The sequence below is a fragment of the Typopeltis vanoorti genome, chromosome 16 (genome assembly GCF_054136105.1).
Source record: "Typopeltis vanoorti isolate ZY-2024b chromosome 16, IOZ_Tvanoo_1.0, whole genome shotgun sequence".
Lineage (NCBI taxonomy): Eukaryota > Metazoa > Arthropoda > Arachnida > Uropygi > Thelyphonidae > Typopeltis > Typopeltis vanoorti.
In genome coordinates, this window is record NC_143564.1 from 55,115,041 (window position 1) to 55,138,465 (window position 23,425).

A 23,425-nucleotide genomic window follows, 5' to 3' on the forward strand; every position below is an offset into this window, starting at 1 on the left:
GGCCTCTACACTTTCTTTAAGTAAACGTTCAAATTTGTAGCGACGTCTGTGTAGGAGGAGAGTCTTGGACCAAAGGATGTTGTGGTTTGTTTCTAATCCATGATTAGCTAATCCAGATTTCTTCGGTTTGTTGTGTTGAATTGATGACTGATGCTCTTAAATTCTTTTTTCTATGGAACGTCCAGTTTGTCCAAAGTAAAAAAGATTATAATTACAAGGAACTTGATACACACCAGGCAGAGACAAGGTTGAGCGTTTATCTTTAGATGAAGGAAACTGGGTGGATAATTTGTTAATACGTGTATAAGTGGCTGTTAGATCATATTTCTTTAGAATTCTCGAAATTGGTTCTGAAATCCCGGAAATGTAAGGAATTGGAACTCGATGTATTGAATCTTGGTTGTTCTGTGTTGGTTTGTAAGAATCGAAAAGATGTTGTGTACTCTTTCCGGAGAAGCCATTTAGTTTTATGTGATGTTTGATAGTTGAAAGTTCCTTCTGTAATAAATGAGAAGTTGAACAGTTAGTTTTTGCTCGTCGGATTAAACATTTTGTGACTCCTGTTTTTTGACAAGGGTGATGAGCAGATTCTTTGAGAATATAGCGATCTGTGAAAGTTTGTTTTCTGTAAACTGTTGTTGTAAGAATACCAGAAAGTGAACGGATGAGAAGGACATCTAAAAAGGATAACTCGTTGTCTTTTTCAATTACCATGGTAAACTTTATACGAGGATAAGGAATTGATACTGCTTAAAAAGGAAGGTAAGGAGTCTCTGTCGTGAGGCCATATAGCAAAGATGTCATCTATATCTAACCCAAAAGGATGGTTGAGGGAATATAGATGAGAACAGGACTTCTTCTAGATGTTCTAAATAAAAGTTTGCAAGAGCAGGAGAGAGTGGACTTCCCATGGCTGTTCCTTCCACTTGGATGTAAAATTTATTTTGACTAAGGAATATCCAGAGTGCAATACGAAATCAAATAGTTTTATAATATCTTGTGGGAAGATGTCAGCTAGTAATTCCAAAGTCTCTTTGAGAGGTACATAAAGATTCTATATCAAAGGCAACCATAAGATCTGTAGGTTGTAAAGAAAAGTTTTTTAATTTATTTAAAAAATGAGAAGAGTTTTTCAAAAAAGAGCATGAGTTGCCAATGTGTGACTTCAGTAATTTAGATAGATATTTGGCTATACAATAGGTAGGAGAATCAATACAATCCACTATAGGGCGAAGAGGAATATCTGTCTTATGAATTTTTGGTAGACCATAAAACCTGGGAGGCCTTGCAAAATGAGTATTTTGTCTTTCAGTAGTGTCTACATCTAAACTTATGACCTCATCTAAAGGGAATTTAATTTCTTCAGTTGTCTGTTGGTTGGATCGTAATTGAGTTCCCGGGATGCTGAGTGATCTCGAAGTAAAAGGGAAAGTTTTCTTCTATAGTTTGAAGAGTCCATAATTACTGTCGCTTTTCCCTTGTCAGCTTTGGTAATGATGAGGTGACTGTTGTTTCTTAAGGAACATATAGCTTTCTTTTCAGAAGGAGATATGTTCGAAGGCGGAAGCTTGGCTTTAAGTAGTGAAGAAGCAACTTCTAGACGGAAAGCATTAGCTTTTTTTCACTTGACAGATGAATGCGGTTTCGTTCGATATTAACTAGAAAATCTACATATGGAATCTTTTTTTGAGACAATAGAGAAATCATGTCCTTTTGAAAGGATGAGTGTTTCATTATCGGTTAGAGGACGACCAGATACATTGATGATCCAATTATCTGCAACTTGGAAAGGCTTGATCTGTTTAGAAACAAGAACATCATATTTGTGGTTTAGATGTTGATTCTGTTTTTTATAAGAACGTTGTAAAGAGCGTTTAGCTACATCCAGAACTATTTTTGAAAGATGTGGCTCTAAGTTTGTGGAGATATAGATGGTCCAAGACTCTCCTCCTACACAGATGTCGCCACAAATTTGAACATTTATTTAAAGAACGTGTAGAGACCTTACTTCAACATCCTAACTTGAATCGTAATGACTGTATATCTATATCAAAAATTTGGGAAAGTTTAATCAGGATAACACATTAATTTTTTTTTTTTTAATCAGTATAATGTTATTTAAGATCATTATATGAATTTCTGAATTAATATCTTTAATTATGTTTTTTACAAAATGTTTATTCTTCTAATACTTAGCATTATGACATCACATGGCGCGTTCTATTTGTGAATGATCAATTGTTCGTATTCCAACTTGTTTTTTAAAACTATTCCTATGTAGCCACAGAAGATGGTCTGTAATATTCAGACCGAAATATTTGGCAAATTAAACATTATTCTTATGCTAACGTGTATATATTTCTAATCATTATGTCACAAGTATCGTTAAAAAATCAAATCTCTTTATATATGTAATTTCTTTATTTTTTTCAGTTATATTTTAATTTACTTCTATAACACGTTACTGCACGCATATTGAGATTCCATTGTAATCATGTGCCCTAACTGTATGTTATTCCTAGTATTGTTTGAATTACTGTACTGAGGATGTCCCAAGATACTTGGGATGAAATATTTACGTATTAAAACTTATCACTGTGGTTAGTACGTGTATTTTTTAGAGATGAATTCACCACAGGTTTCATTGTATAAAAAAAAAAGCTTCACCATAGTTATTATATTTAATGTGTTGCTTATGTTCCTTTTGTCTGATAGGAATTTTGTGTCCTGTTTCCCCTATATATGGTAGATTACAGGTGCAATAAATACGGTATACTCCAGGGTGGGCCAGTGGAGAGAGTGGGTCTTTGGATGAGTTGAGTAAGCGTTTTAATTTTGCAGGAGGTTTAAAGGTGGCTTTGAGGTTGCATTTCTGTAGTATTCTGTTTATTTTATCTGATGTCCCTTTAATGTAAGGAATGGTTATAGTTTTATTGTAGTCTGGTTTATCTTTCTTTTAAAGAGGTCTTGTGGAGAGTTTTGTTAATAGTGTTTTGGGTGAACTATTTTTTAGAAAAGTATTGCTGTTAATTTTAAATTCATCTTTCAGCGCTTGTTCATTGGAGCAGATCTTCAAAGCTCTGTTTTTTAGAATATTAATGACAACTAGTTTTTGTGTTGGGTGGTGGTAGGAGTTTATGTGTATATATTGGCCAGTATGTGTTGGTTTCCGGTAAACCAATACATACTGGTGAAGGAAAGACTACCAGAAGGAAGATGTGTCACAAGTGTATCTAGAAATGGAAGTGTGTTCTGTTTTTCAATCTCAATTATGAACTGTATGTGTTTATCTTGTTTGTTTAGGTGACTAAGGAAAGTGTCTAGTGTCTGCCAGTCATGGGGCCAGATTGTGAAAACATCGTCAATGTATCTAAGCCAGACTTTGGGTTTTAAAGGAGAGGAATCTAGAGGATGTTGCTCAAAATGTTCCATATAAAAGTAGGGAGGGATAATGGCGAGCCCATGACTGTGCCTTCTTTTAGTAAGTAGAAAGCATTTTGCCATACAAAATAACCAGAAAGTTTACATGTGTGAAGATCACCGTGATATCTGAAGGAAATTTGCTGTGTAAAAGAAGGATTGTGTCATTGATTGGAACATTCATAAAGAGGGCAGAGACGTCAAAACTGACTAATAAATCATCTTTTTCTAATGTAATGTAATGTCTTTGATTATTATGTTTATGAAGTGTTGTGTGTTTCTGATATAAGAGGGGGAATGACCTATCGACTCCTTGGGTGTTGCCGCTAATTTCTTGGGTAGGGGGTAATTCGGGCTGTCTATACCTTCAACTATCGGCGGGAGTGGTGTGTTTTGTTTGTGTATCTTTGATAGACTGTAAATTCTTGGAGAATGAACATAGTTCAAAAGTAATTTTTTGACTGTATCTTTGGGCCATGTAGTAATTGATTAAAGCAGTTTCTATGTTTTCTTTTTTATTTTATTGGTTAGGTCATAGTTAACAAGTTAGTATGTACTATTGCTCGGGACTAGCAAATTCATTTTTTCTAAATATATGGTTCGATTTAGATTAACAGCGGCACTTCCTTTATCGGCTCTAGTTATTACGATGTTCAGATTTGATTTTAATGATTTCCACTGTTAATTCGTGTTTCGTTAAATTGCTTGTTATTGTTTTCTTATAATTTATATTTAAAATGTTTGACAGTTTCTAAACATATTTTATCTGCTATGGTATTTGGGACAAATCTTAAGCCTCTTTCAATATTACAAATAAAATCCAGTTTGTTCATATATAGGGGAATCAGGACGCACAATTCCTATCAGACAAAAGGAATAACTATGGTGAAGCTAGCCTTTCTGATCATGCCTTGAACACTTTACATAGAATTGACTGGAAAAGCACCAGTTGTTTACATCACACCAAAACATGGCATGAATGCAAATTTAAGGAAGCCTGTGAGATTCTTATCAACCACCGCAATCTGAACAATAATAATGGTCTAAAAATCCCAAGCATATGGAAGGCACATATTCTACCCACGGAACCTTTCTCCCTAAGAGTTAACTATAAACTTATAGTTTATAGTTATATAAGGCATAAGGGTAATATACAGCATAAGGGTAATGGGTTTACAGTGATTCTGCTGGACCTTGCTAAGGCCATTGACAGGATACCACATGGAATTCTAATCAGTAAATTGCAGCATATGGGGATGGATATAGGGTTGGTGAGATAGATAGGAGGGTGGTTGACAGAGATATCAGAGAATGGTTTATTCAGGAGTAGAGTCCACAAGACGGCCTGTGACTAGTGGTGTGCCACAAGGATCTGTTCTTGGACCACTGCTGTTTAATTTGTTCAATAATGATATAGGAAAGGATCTGAGAGGTACAGTTCATTTGTTTGCAGATGATGCAAAGTTGGGTAGGGCAATAGCGAATGCAGATGATGTCAAAATTTTGCAGGATGATTTGGATAGATTGGAGGTCTGGGCTAAGGAGAATGGATGTCAATTTAATGTGGCAAAATGTAAGGTTATACATTTTGGGGTGAAAAGATTAGCAGCATTTTACTACATTGGTGGAACTGTCTCCAGGAAATTTATGAGGCACGAGATTTAGGAGTGTCGGTGGATAAGGAGTTGAAGTTTAGGGGGCGCATTGTAAAAGTGGCCAAATCAGCTCCTCAAATCACTTGGTTGCTGAAGAATACGTTGACAAGCAGAGACAAGCAGGTTATTGTTCCTCTGTATCGAGCCTTGATAAGACCCCATCTCGACTACTGTGCCCAGATTTGGTCACCTAGGTTTCTTCTTGATGGGAAGGAGGTTGAGAGGACCAAGATGGCGAGTGACCAAGATGATAGCAGGTCTGTGAAATGAACCTTATGAGAGCAGGTTGAGGATTTGTGGGTTGCGAAAATTGGTTGATAGGAGGAGGAGGGGAGATATGATTGAGACATTCAAATTACTGAAGGGTTTCTATAAAATTAATTCAGAAGATATTTTTGAGAACAGGACTGGTTGTGGGAGGACTAGGGGACATCCATGGAAACTGGGCAAAAGTGTGGTTAGTAAGGGTGTTAGAGCTGGGCTCTTTACTTTTAGAGTGGTGAATGAGTGGAATGGGCTGCCAGAGTCTGTGGTGGATGCTGTGACAGTGAATGAGTTTAAGGCGAGGTATGATATATACCTTATGAATGTCGAATAGTTGAGATGATCATGATTTGGGGCCTCCCTCGATGAGTCTAAGGACTCCCTGAAGTTGCCCGTAATAATAATAAACAGGACTGTAGATAATCCAGAGTCCTAAATCTAATATAATAATTGTCATGTTAAAAAAAGACATCATTGTTACTGTAAGAAAACTATCTACATGTAAGAATGTTTCTCCCATGATATCTTAAATAGAATTTAGCTTTGATGTAGTTTCTAAATATTTAATTAATTTTTAATTTTATCTGTATTTTTTTTTTCTTTTCACTAGAGGTCATGCCAGTAGAATAACTGGTGATCAAATCATTCTTTCTTTAGCTTTCTGGGTGTATTGTAACTCAGCTTGTCCTTGTATAATAGTATATACTCCAGATGATGACCTTAATATGAAGGTCAAAACATCAGGGAATTAAAATAGTTATTTATGACACGGTTGTAAAGTCCATAATTTCTAAAATGAATGCTGATCATCGTGCAACTAAAAGAATGTATATAAATAAAATACTAAATATACCTTTGATCCTACAGGCCCTGATTCCCCCGGCTGTCCAACAGGACCAGGAGGTCCTGTTTTGCCTGGATCACCTTTTTCTCCTTTTGTACCTGACACACCTGGTAATCCCTAAAAACAAAAATTCTAAAAATAAATCTCATAATTTATTTTCATAAGATGATATAATTAAAATCTCATGAACAACCTTCCCATTAATAAATGGACAAATCAAAGCAATAAATCCATTAATCTGCAGAGTTTCATCTATCTACTTTATTCACACAACCTTGTTCTAAGCAACTTTTCCAAATATCATACAGCAAACCTCCATAAATGCAGAATGGTCTGTAATGGTATGTTTCATGCAAAAATTGAAGCAAGAGACTTTCATAACTATCTTAATCACATTCCATGTCTATGATTTTTCCATGAGCTATAAGACTCAAAAAAAAAATAATAATAAAATAAAATAAAATAAAATAAATAAATAAATAATAAAAAAAAAAAAAAAATCTCATCACTGCAATCTCATGATATATACATAATATATGTATGTTCTGGAATAAGGAAAGGTAGATGACTGATATTTAACTTAATGTGGAAATAAACATATATGTGAATATAAGATGTGGGAAGGGAGACTTCCTTTAATACATGGTGTTAAAAAAATATTCCCTAAATGATATAGTTTATTTCTGTTAAATATCATTAAAAACCAAAATAGCTTGCAATTTTTAACAAAGAAGCTAGGTTATTGGCAATTCTTTAGTTGAATGTAGCAATGATGAAATTATGAACAAACACAATATCAAATAATTGCACAACAAATTTATGGAAACTGTTAAACTGTATAACATTACAATTACTTAATGTGCAAAATATAATCATATTCTTATCACCTCCAGATGAAGTGGAGGTGGAATGAACAAGAGCAAGAGATGTTTAGGAGGTTAAATTTGGCAAGTACAAAAAAAAAGGAGAAAAAAAAGTAATCGTAATGGGAGATTTAAGTGCATGAGTTTGAAATTATTATTATTATTATTATGTGACACCTCCAAGGAGTCCAACAATTCATCGAGGGAGAGTGTGCCAACAGCATCAAATGATTAATTCCTTCCAACTACTAACCGTGCTCAAACTTGCTTAACTTTTTGCTGAGCCATTAGTAGCAGAGGCTCTACCAATCGACCAACCTTTGCTGGCTTGAACTGAAATGTCCAAAGGGGAAAAAAATACAGTAATAAGGGAAGAAATTTCTGGAATTCCTGAGGGACAAATATCTCTAGCAACATATATAGAAGGAACATGAGGTTCAGGGGATTTGGTGTTAACATCAGTGAATTTTATTGTACATGAAGTGTCACTTTTGATCATGGTTGGAGAAAGTTACCATGTAGGCTTTACTCAGAGGATGAAAAGATATTATCATTATGATTATTATGTGACACCTCCAAGGAGTCCTAGAACTCATCACGGGAGGGCACACTACTCCAATACAACTCACCATCTTCCTTACTTAATCCTCCAACTACACGACTCTATCACTATCAACGCACAGTGCAATCTACCAACCACCATTATCACTAGTATATATTATCTGTAAATTGTGAGTATTCTGATGGCCAGTTTGCATGTATATGGGATGTAAAACCCAAGTTTCCCAGAGGAAAATCCCTGCTACCTCCATATGAGATCAGCTAACTCACCTTCAAATGTAAAAGCCCAAATAAAGATTTCTCTCATCACAGTGAGAATCAAACTGAAGTCTTTTCCAACAGAAGGATGCAATGTCCTGTTGTTATTCCAATTATGTCAGAGAGGCAATTATTATGCCAAAAAATGTGAACGTGATATAAATTAAAAATGCCAAGAAATTATATTCTTAATTTAATCCTTTATTTAAGTGGACGCAAATAAAATTTCTGCATGAAGTAACATCACGACTGGGCTACTTGTATATAGAGGCTAATGACTTCACATTAATTACCTTAGTATCCCATATGCTTCCTATAATGAACTTCCTGTAAGAACTTCCTGTAAGAACATTATAGGAAGTTCCACTATTCAGACCAATTTCAACTTTTATTGAGGTGAAAAAGTAAAGACCCAGGCATTATAAAGCTCCAAAAGCTGAGATTGTTTCTGAATACTACAATATTCTGTGTTTAACTCTACGACTTCCTCACCATCTTCCTTACTATATCAATATTCGAGCATTGACAATGCTGCTGACCAAAGTGCCAATATTCACTAGATCCCAGAATAAGGTTGCGCTGTCCACCAGAAACCCACCCGGCATGTGCCCTGACAAGAGAAAGGAACCAAACAGCACAACTAGAATGGTAAGAACAAAATCCCAGGCCCACGACCACCAGGCTATGGGGACCTTCCCATCTGGCACTCTCCACAGGCTGTAGCAACTTCAGATACTGCAATGGTCCACCAAGCCCATTCCAAACATGAACAGGAAAGCCATCAATGTTAAAAGAGCCACCTCCCTCCCTCCCCCCACAGCACTATTGTCCTCAAACAGATCTTTGTAGTGTTTTTGAAAGGAGTCAAGGATGTCTTGAGTGGTGGACATGTCTCACCATCAATGCAGGCCCGAATGATAGTCCACTCCTCATGGAACTCAGTGAATTGCCCACTGAAGAATACAACTGGAGGGCTATCTTCTAAGTGCTTCTGAATTCTTATTTTAAAACCTCCCTCCCTCCACCTGCCCCAGGCAACATCATTCCAACTTCAACAGAGGGTCTGGAACCTGGCTGAAAAGATTAATGGAAAACTTGGTGGAAGTACCAACGGTCTAGAACCGATCTCCACCGGCTCCATGCAGCAGAACCTAAGCAGAATTGGACTATGATCTGACATATTGATGTCAAGATGCTCCATCTGAAACATCCCATTTATAAGGGAAAAAGAGAACACTAATTCAACTAAGACAAGCCCCAATACCCTGACCCATGCATGTACAAGCCTGGAGACCAGGACCGCAAACCCTCCACACATCCAGCAGCAAAGTACCATTGAGACATGCCTCTAACTGTGCATACTCAACCCCTCCAACCCTGGGGCTTCCCCCATCTTGCCTAATGTGGGGCCCCCCCCAAACACAACTCCAGTCTCCAGCCATGATCCAATGGCCACCATACATGGCCACTACTTCTGGAAGAATCCCTGTCCAACAGTTCCATTGAATAGAGCACAAACATCCATAAACCCTATTACACATCCACAGCACTTCCAGTGCATTATCAAGACCCTCCTCTTGCATCACCCTGGACACCAGAGAATGATCCAAGGAGGGGGTAGGGATAAGAATGCCCACTCCAGTCCTGCCAAATTCTCCAAAGCCCCAACAAGAAGGAAATGAACATCTATCTGTCAAACTCTGCCAACCTCCAGATCCTGGATGAACCTTATGAGATCCTCAATCTGTGAAGGAGCAGCTGTGCAGCATGCCTCTTGCAAACCATTTTCAGGCCTCCTACAGCTGCTCTCCATTATTTCAATCCCATGCCCATCATTCCTGACCCAGAAGCCAGTCACTTTCCCTTCATGCTGATGACAATTGTACTGAGAAAACCCTGAATCAGCAAACTTCACTATTTCTTCTTCAATTGCATCTGTTGCCCTCGCCCCACCAGCATGAGATGGCTCCTCACTGCCCACAAACTCCTCTGAGCCCAAAGATTCTTCACTCAACAATCAGCAACTTTCTCCATCTTTACACCATTGACCACTTCCTTGTCTTTCAGTTCCTTTCTTTAACAAATACTTCAATTCTTTTTGCTTATCCTCAACTTCCTTTATCAATTCATCTTCCTTCTTGATGATCCCATCTGCACACCATCCCCTTGTGGCTCATATGCCTGCAACCCATCCTGCACCTGTTCAGCTAACACATCAGGCTCATTATTGGCCACATGAACTGATGCTGTTCCATCCACATTTGACTGGGAAAGCCACTCCCACAGTTCTGAAACTCTGGGACTAACTCCAGCTGATACGGTCATGCACCCCTGCAACTCTACCTGCACCGTCCTCAGCAGACTGAACTGGAAGATCTGGGAACCCCTCCCCATGTCACTTCGAGACGAGCAGTGCTCCAATGGCTCCTCTGGTGCCCCCACTCTTTCAGCAAAAGTTCTGAAAGGACAGGTGCCAATGCAGTGTTCAGAACCTTCACACCCCAACAGGACCTGAGACACTGACCACCCTCATGCCTCACCTCCATGCAGCCAAAACACTCAGATCCAGGGTAGCCGCCACCTAAGTAATCATACAAACCACAATGCAGGCACCACTTTGCACCCCAGTACAGTCCACCACAACTCGGGCTGCACTGATGTAGACAAAACCTGTCACGGGTTACCCCACATCCATTGCAAAGGTGACTTCACCAGATAACCAGTCTGAACCCCCAACCAACAAACCCCTTTGCGTGTCACTAACCTCACCCCACCTGGAGAACATCTACACAACAATTCCACTGTTGTTCTTTACACATGCCATTGGAAATCCCCTGATCACCACTGCTTCAACCCAGTCCCCACCACCACAGGAACCACTGTGCCACCCTTGAAATCAAAACCCTGTAACAATCAATCCCCCATCTCCACATTCCCAATCACAACCAAATACCTCCTCTCTGCCACAAGCACAAAAGAACAAATCCTACCAGCACCAACCATCCCCTCCCCCACACTCTTGGAGAAATCAGCACCACCATATCAAGCAGGGGAAAAGACCTAAACCTCTGCACCCAATTGCAAGACCTGCATTACTTCAACCTTGTTATCACTTTTGGGTCTGGCTCCCACTGATTAGACCTCAATAAAGGTCGAAATCGGTCTGAGTAGTGGCCCTTCCCATAATGCATAGCATTATGGGAAACTCTGCAATATGTCCATAAGGATATGTGCATTGCATTATGGGATACTAAGGCAATTAATGTGAAGTCATTAGCCTCTATATACAAGTAGCTTCCAATAATATAATTTCTTGGTATCTTTAATTTATAGTATAACCAAGTGAAAAAACTCAAAAAATGTGAATATGAGAATAACTGTGTTAATGTTGCTGTAAGAGAGAAGAAATGAATGCCAGGCTGTTAGGCTGTGATTTGAACTGCCTAGAGGAAAATCAATAACCACATTATATTGAGAAGGATCAGTGGTGAAAAGGAGACCAAGAATATTGAGAGAATAGATGGGATTATGTGTGCAATGTGTGGGAGAAATCATCAATTGAAAAGATTTTCCACTTCTTCATATGATAGATCAGTTGTTTCTTTCTATTGCTTGAAAAAGGAAATCCAAGCTGTAGTTGTGAGCAGCAAATTCTCTAAGAAGATATTGTACACCCACACATCATAGAACTGAGCTTGGCAATGTGCTAAGAATAGTCAATTCATGCTGAAGGGAAGAAATGTATTAGATGTATGAATTGGTCACCAACAGGCGAAATCACATGCTATATACGTAAATTATCCGACTGTCGTACGAAAATAGTAACCACTTTAAGAACTAGAATTTTCATAAAAGAAAAGCTAATTTTCCATCGTATAATAATAAACACTCATCCCATGAAACACATTGATTACCCTAATATCAGAATGGATTCTCCTTCTTCTGACATACGCAGAAGTGTTGAAGGGTCTCACATCTGTGAGCATACAGTACTTCTCTGTTAGAAAAGCTAAACTGTAGAAAATCAAAATCAATCAGAATGGTTTGTGGCATTAGGACTGCAATACAGAAAATAAATAAAGTTGACAGAATGTGACAAAATAATGATTAACCTAAGAAGATGAAAAAAAAAAAAATGTGGTAGATTCTAAGTTGAACGGTCTTGGACAAGTGATATCAGAACAAATATAATCAATCTATCACAAAAAATGTGTGTAATTGATAATATTGATGTGGAAGCTGAAAGTTGAAGTTTTTCTAGGAAAAACAGTTTATTATTATCATTAGCACCATTACTCAGGATCTCCATGGAGTCATAAGATGCATTATCATCATCATTATCATTATTATTAAGAGTGATGAGTCTCTGACTCAAGAGAGTCAGAGACTCATTGAGGGAGGCCACATACTACACACACCAGCTATCATACTTATTCTTGAATTCATTCACACTGCTTGAACTCACAACATCCAATGGCAATCCATTCCAATCAGGCACCACCCTCTGAGAGAAAAATCTAGCCCTCACCCCCCCCCTTCTTAGCGGCCTTCATTCTCAGCTTCCAAGGATGCCCTCTCATCCTTTTCCTACCCTCCATAAATTGAAAAATTCCATCAATTGAAATCCTGTATGACCCTTTCAGAAGTTTGTACATCTCAATCATATCACTCCTCTTTCTCCTGTTTGCTAGTGTCTGCAGTCTACAAATTCTCAATCTGTCTTCTTAATCAGTATTCCATGATTCTGATATCATTTTTAACACTCTCTTTTGTACTCTCTCTCTCCAATATATCAGAATCACAATGGAAACCAGTAGACTAGACCTGTGCACAATGGTCCAAGTGAGATCTTAGGGAGGCTCATCATAAACAAGACAAAGCACACAAAACAATCTTAAGCAACACAAAGTCTATCAAGCCATTCCTTAAATATCACTGTTTGTGCTTTCACAATCCTATCACGCAGTGCAATCCACAGTCCAACCAGCTTCCATGAAAAAAAGCCACTCCTCACCTCTTACTCATCATGTCCATTCATAACTTCCATTGTGATTCTGATACAGTTTAGAGAGTGCAAAGGAGTGTGACAAAAATGATATCTGGATTGTGGAATACTGATTATGAAGGCGGATTGAGAATTTGTAGGTTGCAGACATTAGTAAAAGGAGAAAAGAGGGTTGATATAATTGAGACATAAAAACTTCTTAAAGTGTTATACAGAATTTCAGTTGATGAAATTTTTCATTTTATGGAGAGTGGGGAAAGAATGCCAGGGCATCCTTGGAAGTTATTATTATTATGTGACATCATTATTATTATTACGGGTATCTCCATGGAGTCAGTAGACTCATCGCGGGAGACCCAAACTAACAAAACAATATCTGTCACATCTCTTCTTGAATTCATTTACAAATGAAGAGCTCACAACTAAGTCAGGCAATGAATTACACTCATTCACCACCCTCATGGAGTCCAAAGAATCATCGAGGGAGGGCACCTATTCTACAACATTTCATCTCCACCACTCAATCCACCAACTACAACGAACTGCAACTACCTTCATCATCTCCACCAACGCCATCTACAGCTGACCACCACCACTAGTATTTTTACAGACAATCACAAACATCCATGCCCATGGCAGGATTCGAACCTGCAGCCTTTTGGCTGGAGAGTGGATATGCTAATCACTTGGCCAACCAGGCCAGCAGTTGAGCAAGTTGAGAATGGTGTCAAGAAGGGGGTGAGGGCTAAATTTTTCTCTGATAGAGTGGTATTAATTGGAATGGACTGCCACTGAATGTGTGCAAGTAGTGTGAATCAATTCAAAAACAAGTATGACAGTGGGTGTGAATAGTATGGCATCTCTCACTCAATCAGTTCCTGACTTCCTGTAGGTCTCTCTTAATAATAATAATAATAATAATAATAATAATAACAATAATAATAATAAATTTCTGTATTTTATGCATTAGATAAAGTGAACACAATTATTGCAAAACTGCAGTTGTAGCAAAAGCAAATTAGTAGTGACAAATCAGTGGTTATCAGTTTCATTAGTTCCCACTAATGAAACTGATAACCATGTGCTGAAAATGATGAGATGGCATTTGGTAAGTTTGCAGAAAAATCTTCACCAGTATTTTCCTAATTGGACAGTAATTTTGAATAAATAAGAAACCCATTTAATAGTGTTGAAACAGTACCAAATAACCTTTCACAGTCAGAACAACAACTATTAGCAAACTGGCTGAATTCAGATGGCTCTTACAGAACTAAATATGAACCAAGCAGACTAATGTCATTTTGGCTGCAATGTATCTTCTGACCTTCCACAGTTCATATCCCTTATTATTCTACACTCATGTTATCCACTTCTCCATTCATATGCACCACTTCAATCCTTCCTTCCTTCCTTACTTCTTCCATATCACTTATTATTTGCTCAGAACCATTCTTTGCAGTCATTACTCTCCTTTCCAGCAACAGTCTCTCTAAATGACCTAAACCTAGACCATTCAAATGTACTCCATTACTTTTATACAGTTCAATTCTTCCTTCAACCTTATTCCACATGTTAGCAAACTGCACTCCTTTCTTCTTTTCACATATTTCTGTTAACATATCTTTCATAATCCTTGCTCCTCACCTCATTTGATCACTTTCATACCTCTCATCACTCCTCCAAGTATTTACTCAAAGGGTATGCTAAATAGAAATCAAAGAATAACCCTTCATGACATCTGGAAGTCATTAATTAGCATTAAAGACCTTTCCTATTCCAGACCACATACAGAGTTTACACAACAATGGAAAGACTGCACATAACGTACCTAATGATACTCATGATTAAACTATCCTTCTAGTCTTTTCAACTTATAGATATTAATTGCTGTTGAAAAACATTTTTGTCATTTTTTATTTACGTTAAGCAGCATCCTCAGATAGTTGTTTAATCATCCGAGGATGCTGCTAGATGGCCTGGTTGGCTGAGTGGTTAGTGTATCAACTGTCCAGAAAAACAGCTGCAGGTTCAAATCCTCCGTGGGCATAGATGTTTTTGATTGTCTGTGAAAGTACGAGTGATGGTGGTGGTGGCCAGTAGCTGGCATTGGTGTAGATGATGATGGTAGTTGCAGTTCCCTATTGGTGGATTGAGTAGTGGAGACGGAGAATTGTAGAGTAGGTCCTCTCCCTCGATGAGTCTTTGGACTCTTTGGAGATGTCATCTAATAATAATAATATAGGGAGCAAAACATATAGAGGAAATACAGCTAATATAAATAAATAAACAAGAATTAAAAATCTGATAATTATCAATCAAGCAAATCTACTTGTTGTGAATCATAAAAAATGTGTCAGAGACTATTCTAAGCACTTATGTAAAAGGCACAGGCCTCTGTTTCCAGAGGGTGAATACTAGAACTTTAGTTTTCCTGTTAAAATTGTGAATTATTTCACTACATAAGTGGATACTGCTTAAATGTTTTAACAGTTTTTTGCTTTGAGAATGGTGACTGATTGCCAGATTTTAATAAATTCCTTAGTTTACTTTGTCTTACTGAAATTTTGTTAATACCATTAAAAAGTTAACAAAAGTATCAACAGACTGGGTATCCAGATATAATGTTAAATAGCATTCTTCTCTATTCTAAACTTAGTCTCTATGCATGATCCTAAAGTATCCAAAAGATTCAAAAAACCTTTAGCATTTTGAATTTTATTAATTATTTTTTTATTCTCTGATATCTAAATTGGATGTCTCTAAAAGCAGCACATTTTAAAAATGAAACTTACTTGAAGTCCAATAATTCCATGTGGTCCAACTGGGCCAATAGGCCCATCTTCTCCCTAAAATAAAAATGGTACAAAATGTAATTTTAATGCAAAATGACTCTTGATTTAGCAAACCCAAACTTGTTAAATGGAAGTAGGAGGATGAGAATATAATGGAAAAGTCCCTGATAAGGTAATTTCCAGTCCTGAATGCTGAATTATGAGAAAGATCATAGAAATGCAGTTTGGCAGTTTGTAGAGTCTTGAAAACAGGAGAAAGAGAGAAATTGAAAGATATTGGTTTGAAAGGGGTTGTTACCAGATTAATCTGGAAAAGATTTTTTCACAGAATGGAGGGAGACAGAATTAAAACAAAGTGTCATCCCTAGTAGCTGTTAGGAGGAGGATGTAAGGAAGGAAGAGAATAAAAACCAGATTGTTTGCATAAAGAGTGACCGATGAGCGGAAATTATTGTCTGAGAGTGTGGTGAACATGGAAATGGTGAATGACTTTAAGGCATGGTTTGATAAGCCTTGTGTATGAGAGTAGGACCTCCCATGACAAGTCTCTAAACTTCATGTAAGTTTGATGGTACTACTACTACTACTAATTTCAAATAAAATTAAACTATTAAAAACTTAATGTATATTTAATATATGCAGAACTCAAATAACCAATTCGAGAAATATCAGCAGAAATTCATTGTGAGGTAATAAAATGATCGAATATTTTACACTGGATTATAAATCAAGGAGAAACAAAATTCATAGTTTTTGGTATGAATATGCAAAAGAATAATATATCTTGTAAAAAAATTAACTATACTACATAGCATAAAGAACTGAGAATGGTAAAGATATATATATATATATATATATAGTAAATTTATACAGCAATTAAAATTTATACCCTAATTATGAATATGGCAACCATAGATGGCAACATTATCGGCAAGATTTTTTCTGTTTGAGTTAGTACATCTGTCGTAAGCATAAGTGTTGTCGGTATCGCTTGAAATGGATAAAATTGAGTATCGTGCAGTTATAAAATTCTTTGTAAAAGAAGGTATAACGCCAAACGAAAATGCATTCGAAGTTCATAAAAGTGTATGGGCATTCTTCTCCTTGAAGATGATCCATGTGAAGGACATCCAAAAAAGTGTAACAACACCAGAAATCATTGATCAAGTGTATGATATGGTATTGGATGACCGGTAAGTCAAAGTGCGTGAAATTGCTGAGACTATAGGCATTTCAAAGGGATGTGTAGGATATATTTTGCATGAAGAATTGCAAATGAAAAAGCTTTGCACAAGATGGGTGATGCACTTGCTCATGGAAAATCAAAAATGCACTAGCATGAAAATCTCTGAACAGTGCTTGGAGCGTTTTAACAAGAATAAAACTGATTTTGTGAGTCGATTTATTACTATGGATGAGACTTGGATTCACCATTACACACCACAATTCAAACAGCACTCATAACAGTGGACAGAATCTGGTTGTTCAGTGCCAAAGAAGACAAAGTGGGTTCCATCAGCAGGAAAGGTTATTGCACTGGTGTTTTGGGATGCTAAAGGCATTTTGTTTATTAATTATCTTGAAAATGGTAAAACAATAGCCGAGGAATATCATTCTGATCTTTTAACCAGACAGGACGAAAAATTTTGTGAGAAAAGACCAGTTTGCAGAAGAAAAAAATCATCCTTCATCAGGACAATGCACCTGTCCACAAAGGTGTTTTGGCAAGGGGAAAATTAAGGGATCTGCACTATGAATTATTGGAACATCTACCCTATTCTCTAGATTTGGCTCCCTCTGACTTCTATCTCTTCCCTAAACTAAAACTTTTCCTTACAGGTCAGCGTTTTTCTTCAAATAAAGAGGTGACGAGGTAATGGTACTGGAGCATTGCTGGAATAAATGTATGTCTTAAGGGAGATTATGTCAAAAACTAAAAGTAATTTTGAAATTATAATTTTTTTTTTTTCATTGTTAGGCTGAGAACTTTTCAGAACCACCCTTGTATAAAATAAAATTATTATTGAACTTCAAAAGCATTCTGGGAGTTACCATCTGTCCAGCCTACCCTTCTAATACCTATCAAATTGCTCTTCAATTCACGTCATATTATGCTATTCTCAGACAATATATTCTAATTAGTGATTTTTCTCCAAGAGAAAAACTCTTATTTTTCCATTTCATATTTACTTTTATAGAATAGATAAGGACAATAGTTTAAATATTTACTTGTTTGATTATAACTCAGAATTGCTAAGCAAACATATCAAGATATGATAGTAAAGAACTGAGAAGAAGAGCAATGATTAAATTGGTACAAAACTTAGAATGTAGAGAGAGCACTTGAGTATATGAATGTATGAGATAAATCTGTTGATGAGAAGAATGTGTAACTAGTCATAAAAATGAAAACTAAATAGTGCAACTAAGTGTAATATATCTGAACTGGTGTGAGATAAAGGACAAAGAAAGACAAGATAGGGATGCAGGGATGGCTCAATGAGTGCGACAGAATCAAAGAACTGTTGTCAAATTTTTTTAGTTTTTTTCCCCTCCTTCACTCAAATAAGTAAGCAAAGTTTGTGTGAAGTGTCTTCACTGTTATGCTACTTGTATACAGAGGCTGATGACTTCGCATAAATTGCCTCAATATCCCTTAATGCAAACACACTTCTTTTTAATTATTATTATTATTATTATTCATGCCTCCATGGAGTCAAAAGACTCATCGTGGAAGGTCATTCCTAAGAAACACAAAGTCTATCATACCACTCCTTGAACTCATTGACCGTTCTTGTTCTCACCACTCTATCAGGCAACGCATTCCATTGTTCAACCACCTTCCATGAAAAGAAACCACCCTCACCCTCTTGCTCACAGCTTCCTTTTGCAACTTCCAGGGAGGGCCCCTTGTCATCGCTTCTTCCAGCTGTTCCACCAAGCGAAAGAATTCCCCAGTGTCAACCCTGTAACTACCTCTCAACAGGAGAGGTGATATGTTTAAAAGTCTCAAACATATCACCTCTCCTTCTTTTATCTACCAAACTCTGCAGTCCACATTCCCTCACACGATCCTCATAAAATATTGTACAGTCCTGAAACCATCTTTGTTATCTGCCTCTGTATCCTTTCCACAGTTAATTTATCTCCTTCAAATCCTGGGGACCAAATCTGATAACAATAGTCTAAGTGTGGTGTGATCAGGATCTTTGGACACATATATATTACTATGCATTATGGAAAGGGCCATTACTGAAAATAATTCAACCTTGGGTATGGCTTCCACTGATGAGACCTTAATAAACATTGAAAGCAGTGTGGGTAGTGCGCTTTCCCATAATGCATAGCAATATATACATCTGAATGAAAGTGTACTTTGTATTATGGGATACCGAAGGAACTGATGTGAAGTTAAGAGCCTTCTGTATACAAGCATTCTAGTCATGATGATACTCATGAGTAAATTTTTTTGTACTTACATTCAGGAAAAGAATTAAACAAGAATATAATTTTCTGGCAATTATAATTTAGCCAAAAGACTTGAATTACTGGGTAAAGAATTGCTAGAATTAAAGGGAGATGAGGAGAAAACTACTGTGCTTATACACAAAGCAAGGAGTATTATGAATAATGGTGCAGAGTTTGTAGCTTTGGTCAAGTTAGTTGATCCACATGTAATTAATATTTACCTCATTGCAAAAATAATTGTACATGCTTTCAGCAATATGCCTCTTATTACTAACTGCTTGATTGCAACTTTGTACATATGGCATGACTGGGAAAAATATTGGAGTTACTAGTTTTCTGAAAAGAGAGGGAATCAAAATGTCAAATATTACATTGTATTGTACATCAACAAGTATATCATGCAGCATTTGAATGCTGTAAATATTGTTTTGCAAGGGAAAGATCAATATGTATCTAATGTTTACAGTCATGAAACTAGTTTTTCATAACAAGCTGTCATTGTTAAACAGTTTGTCTCACTTTGAATCCTACGTAAGTTTTTGGATGAAATTACAATACATAATGAAACCACAAACTGTAAATTCTGACCAAAGAGTATCGTCGTTGCCAAATGGTAACGACGATACTTTTTCTATATTATTATTATTATGAACTTTTCATATTACTTGAGAAGCAGCTTATACAAGTCCAAGAAATGGATGTGCTAAACAGAATTTGAAGTAATCCGAGTACTGTGTTACCAGGAAATCCAGTCACCTGAGAGTACGAAGTTAGTAGAGTGTAAATTATTTTTTCTTTTATAGTTACATAGTGATCAGAATTCATTTTTAGAAAATTATGGAGCAAAACTACCATGTTATAGTAAAAAGTTCACTTTAATATAAATCACCTAACATTTCACCATCATATCAAGGTCATCGTTGGAGAATATATATATATATAGGCCACATATATTTGACTTAGTTGGGGAGAAGAAGAAAGTTAATATAGAAACACGATGAAGTTTTGCAGCAGGTAAAGAAGAATAGTGTTGGAAAAGTCATAGGTGTGTTGCCCAGATATGATAACAGTGAATTGAGAAGAAGAGTGAAAATAATGAATAGTAAGATGGCTAAGTTTTGTGAGGCAAAGGGGGCTGTATTTGTAAATCTGTGGAGTGAATTTGAGGGGAAGTTCAAATGATATAAAGCAGATGGATTACACTTGAATGGGTTTGGTGTTGGGCATTTAGAAAGGCTATTGTTTTCTGAGAAAGGCACAGAGTCAAGAGGTTAATGTAGCAAATGATTAGGATAGAGATGTGAAAAGAGGAGGGGAAGTGTTGTTAATGATTGCAGAGGAATTGTGTCTGCAAAGTGTGGAAATTGATGGTGCATGCACAGGTTTTGAATCTGTGTGGTGCGAAGTTGAAATAAACAGGTTAGCATATCTGATAGGATGCTGTTATACACCAAGGAATACAAAGAATACTGATTATGAATGTTTGTGCAAACTAGTAGAGGATGTAAAAAGAAGGTGATCCTGATGGGAGAATTTAATTACAGGAATATAGACTGGAAGGAGGAGATAGGGTATGGTCGGTGGAATTTCTGAAAGATAAGTATCTTAAGCAGCATGTGACTGAAGCAACTAGAGACGTTAATGTTTTGGCTTTGGTGATAACTTCACAAGATGTAGTTGTTAATGAAGTGTTGACACTGCCGCTGGTTAGTGAGAGTAATCATGAGGTACCTGTTTGGGAAGTGATGAAACAAGAAATGGTCACTGCCAAAAATTGATACATATGGAAGTATGAAGCAGGTGATTATAGGAAGCTCTGTAGTCAGTTAGAATCAGTACGTTGGGTAGATGAGCTGAGCAGAAAAGATGTTGACAATGCATGGAAACTCACAAGGCAGTATCTGACAAAAGCAATTTATGACTGTGTACTGAGGGTTAAGCGAGTAAATAGAGTGGGAGTGAAATGGATGAACAGCAAAATAAAGCAAGCAGTGCTAAAAAAGAAAATGTTATGGAGGAGGTACAAGACAGTTGGTGGTGATCAGATTCATGAAGAGTATAAAGTGCAGGCTAGAAAGGTGATGAGCATGGTAAAGAAAGAAAAAGGTGCAGTATGAGAGGAGATTGGCTGGTCAGATCAAGGTTAACTCAAGGGAATTTTTCTGCTACAGGGAAAGCAAGAGGAAGAATAATTATAGCAGATTAACATTGGTGTCATGTCATGGCAGCAGACTAACAGCTGCAAAGGATATAGTGGAATTATTGAACGAGCACTTTATCAGCAGATATCATACTGGTGTATATGATGAGGTGGAATATATAGAAAAGAGGCAAGTATTAGGAGAATTGGAAGTGAAAGAAACAGAGGTGTATCAGGTGTTGGTTGGGTTGGATGTTAATAAGGTTGTGGGAATGGATGACATATCACCACGTATTTTCAAGGAATGTGCACCCCATTGGCTATGCCCCTGACCTGGTTATTTAATGAAAATTTTGTAATGGGTAGAGTTCCAAAGGAGTAAAAAGAAGGCAAAATAGTACTACTCTATAAGCATGGTTCTAAGACAGAAGTCTCCAAGTATAGGCCAGTCTGTATAACTGGGGTTGTGGTCAAGGTGTTGGAGAGATTGGTAAGCAATAGAATACAGGATTGGGTTGATGGACATAGCATTCTTTATGATGGTCAGCATGGATTTGTAAAGAGTAGGTCCTATTTTAGTAATTTACTTGCATTTTAAGATAAGGTGACAAGTGTGTTAGATAAGGAAGAATCGTATATAGTGATATTCTTAGACTTTGCAAAAGCATTTGATAGATTACCACATGATAAGTTGGTGTACAAGCGGAAAAGGAAGGGAATAGATGTATATTGATTAGATGAATCAGACATTGGCTCTCTCTCTCTCTCTCTCTCTGAATGATACCAGCAGTTGTGTATGATGGAGAAGTGTCTTAAAAAAGGAGGATAACCAGTGGCATGCCCCAGGGTTCGTACTTGGGGACCTGCTGTTTAACTTGTTTGTAAAAGATATATCATGTACACTGACTGGGGATCTTCGGTTATTTGCTGATGATGCAAAGTTGGGAAGAATTCTAAGTAGCACTGCTGATACTGAATCCCTTCAGGAAGATTTGAATAGACTTTTTACTTGGACAAAAGATTGGGGTTGTAATTTTTTTAATATCAATAAGTGCAAGGTGTTGCATTTTGGAGTGCAGAAATATAAGACTGTCTGAGAAGGGAAGACCAGAGGTCATTCCTGGAAGTTATGTAAAAGTGTGGTGAAAAAGGGTGTGAGGAGTAGATTTTTCATGGAGAATTGCCAGTGAATAGAATGCATTACCAGAATGTGTTGTTAATGCAAGGAGTATTCAGGATTTTAAGATTCTATCTGATAATCATGTTGTCAGTTGAATAACCCTCCCTCGATGAGTCTGTCGACTCCATAGAGGGTATAATAATAATAATAATAATAATAATAATAATAATAATAATAATAATAATATATACAAGGAAACAAGCTATATTGCAGTGTGCATAGTATACTGAAGTCGCACTAATTTAGTCAACCATGAATGCATTTAATTACTTGTTTTTATTAGACCAATAATTATTAATTCATTCAGCTGTAATGAATTAAGAGTTTACAGGTTTAGTAAATACTACATGGCATGACCAGGGAAATATTGGAGTTGCTAATTTGCTGGAAAAAAAAAAAAAGAGAGAGAATTAAATCTCAAATGTTGCATTGCATTGTACACCAACAAGCATGATGTGGATCTTTGCTAGGATTATCTAATACAATGGACAAGTTAGCAAATTTAATTAGAGGTGGAAACCATGCTCTTACACACAGAAAATTAAAACATTTTAGATGCCTCAATAATGCAATTGGAAAAATGACAGTATATTATACCCTTTGACTGGAACCTGACTGTAATCCGTGTGTTCACTGGACTGGTTTGCCTGCTTGCGGGATGAAAAACCCCCAGATAAACTGGTGGAAAAAACCCTGCAGTCCACACCCAAGACCAGCTAACTTGGCTATGGCTGAGGAAGATCCTTAAGCTCCTCATGTCGTCAACGGGAATAGAACCTAGGACACTCCTTCCCCCAGGCATATGGTTGCGAAGCGCATAGCCACTAGGCCAACCACACAGACATGGCATAATAAATAATATATTTAAGCCATCGCTAGTACAAAAACACACTAGAATCACTCTATATAATGTCCTGTCAAAACCAACTCTACTATATGGAAGCAAAACATGGACCATAAAAAGGAAAGATGCAG

The 23,425-nt window shown here is 37.0% G+C and overlaps 1 protein-coding gene across 1 annotated transcript in view; it reads right to left on the minus strand.

The window, feature by feature from the left end:
- LOC150098029 (uncharacterized) overlaps window positions 1–23,425 on the minus strand; it is a 995,665-nt gene that overhangs the window by 496,968 nt on the left and 475,272 nt on the right. Inside the window, exons 23-24 of the mRNA XM_090406661.1 lie at window positions 15,663–15,716; window positions 6,193–6,300 (exon numbers count right to left, since the gene is read on the minus strand). Coding sequence (XP_090262787.1) covers window positions 6,193–6,300; window positions 15,663–15,716 — 162 coding nt within the window. The remainder of the gene's footprint in view (window positions 1–6,192; window positions 6,301–15,662; window positions 15,717–23,425) is intronic.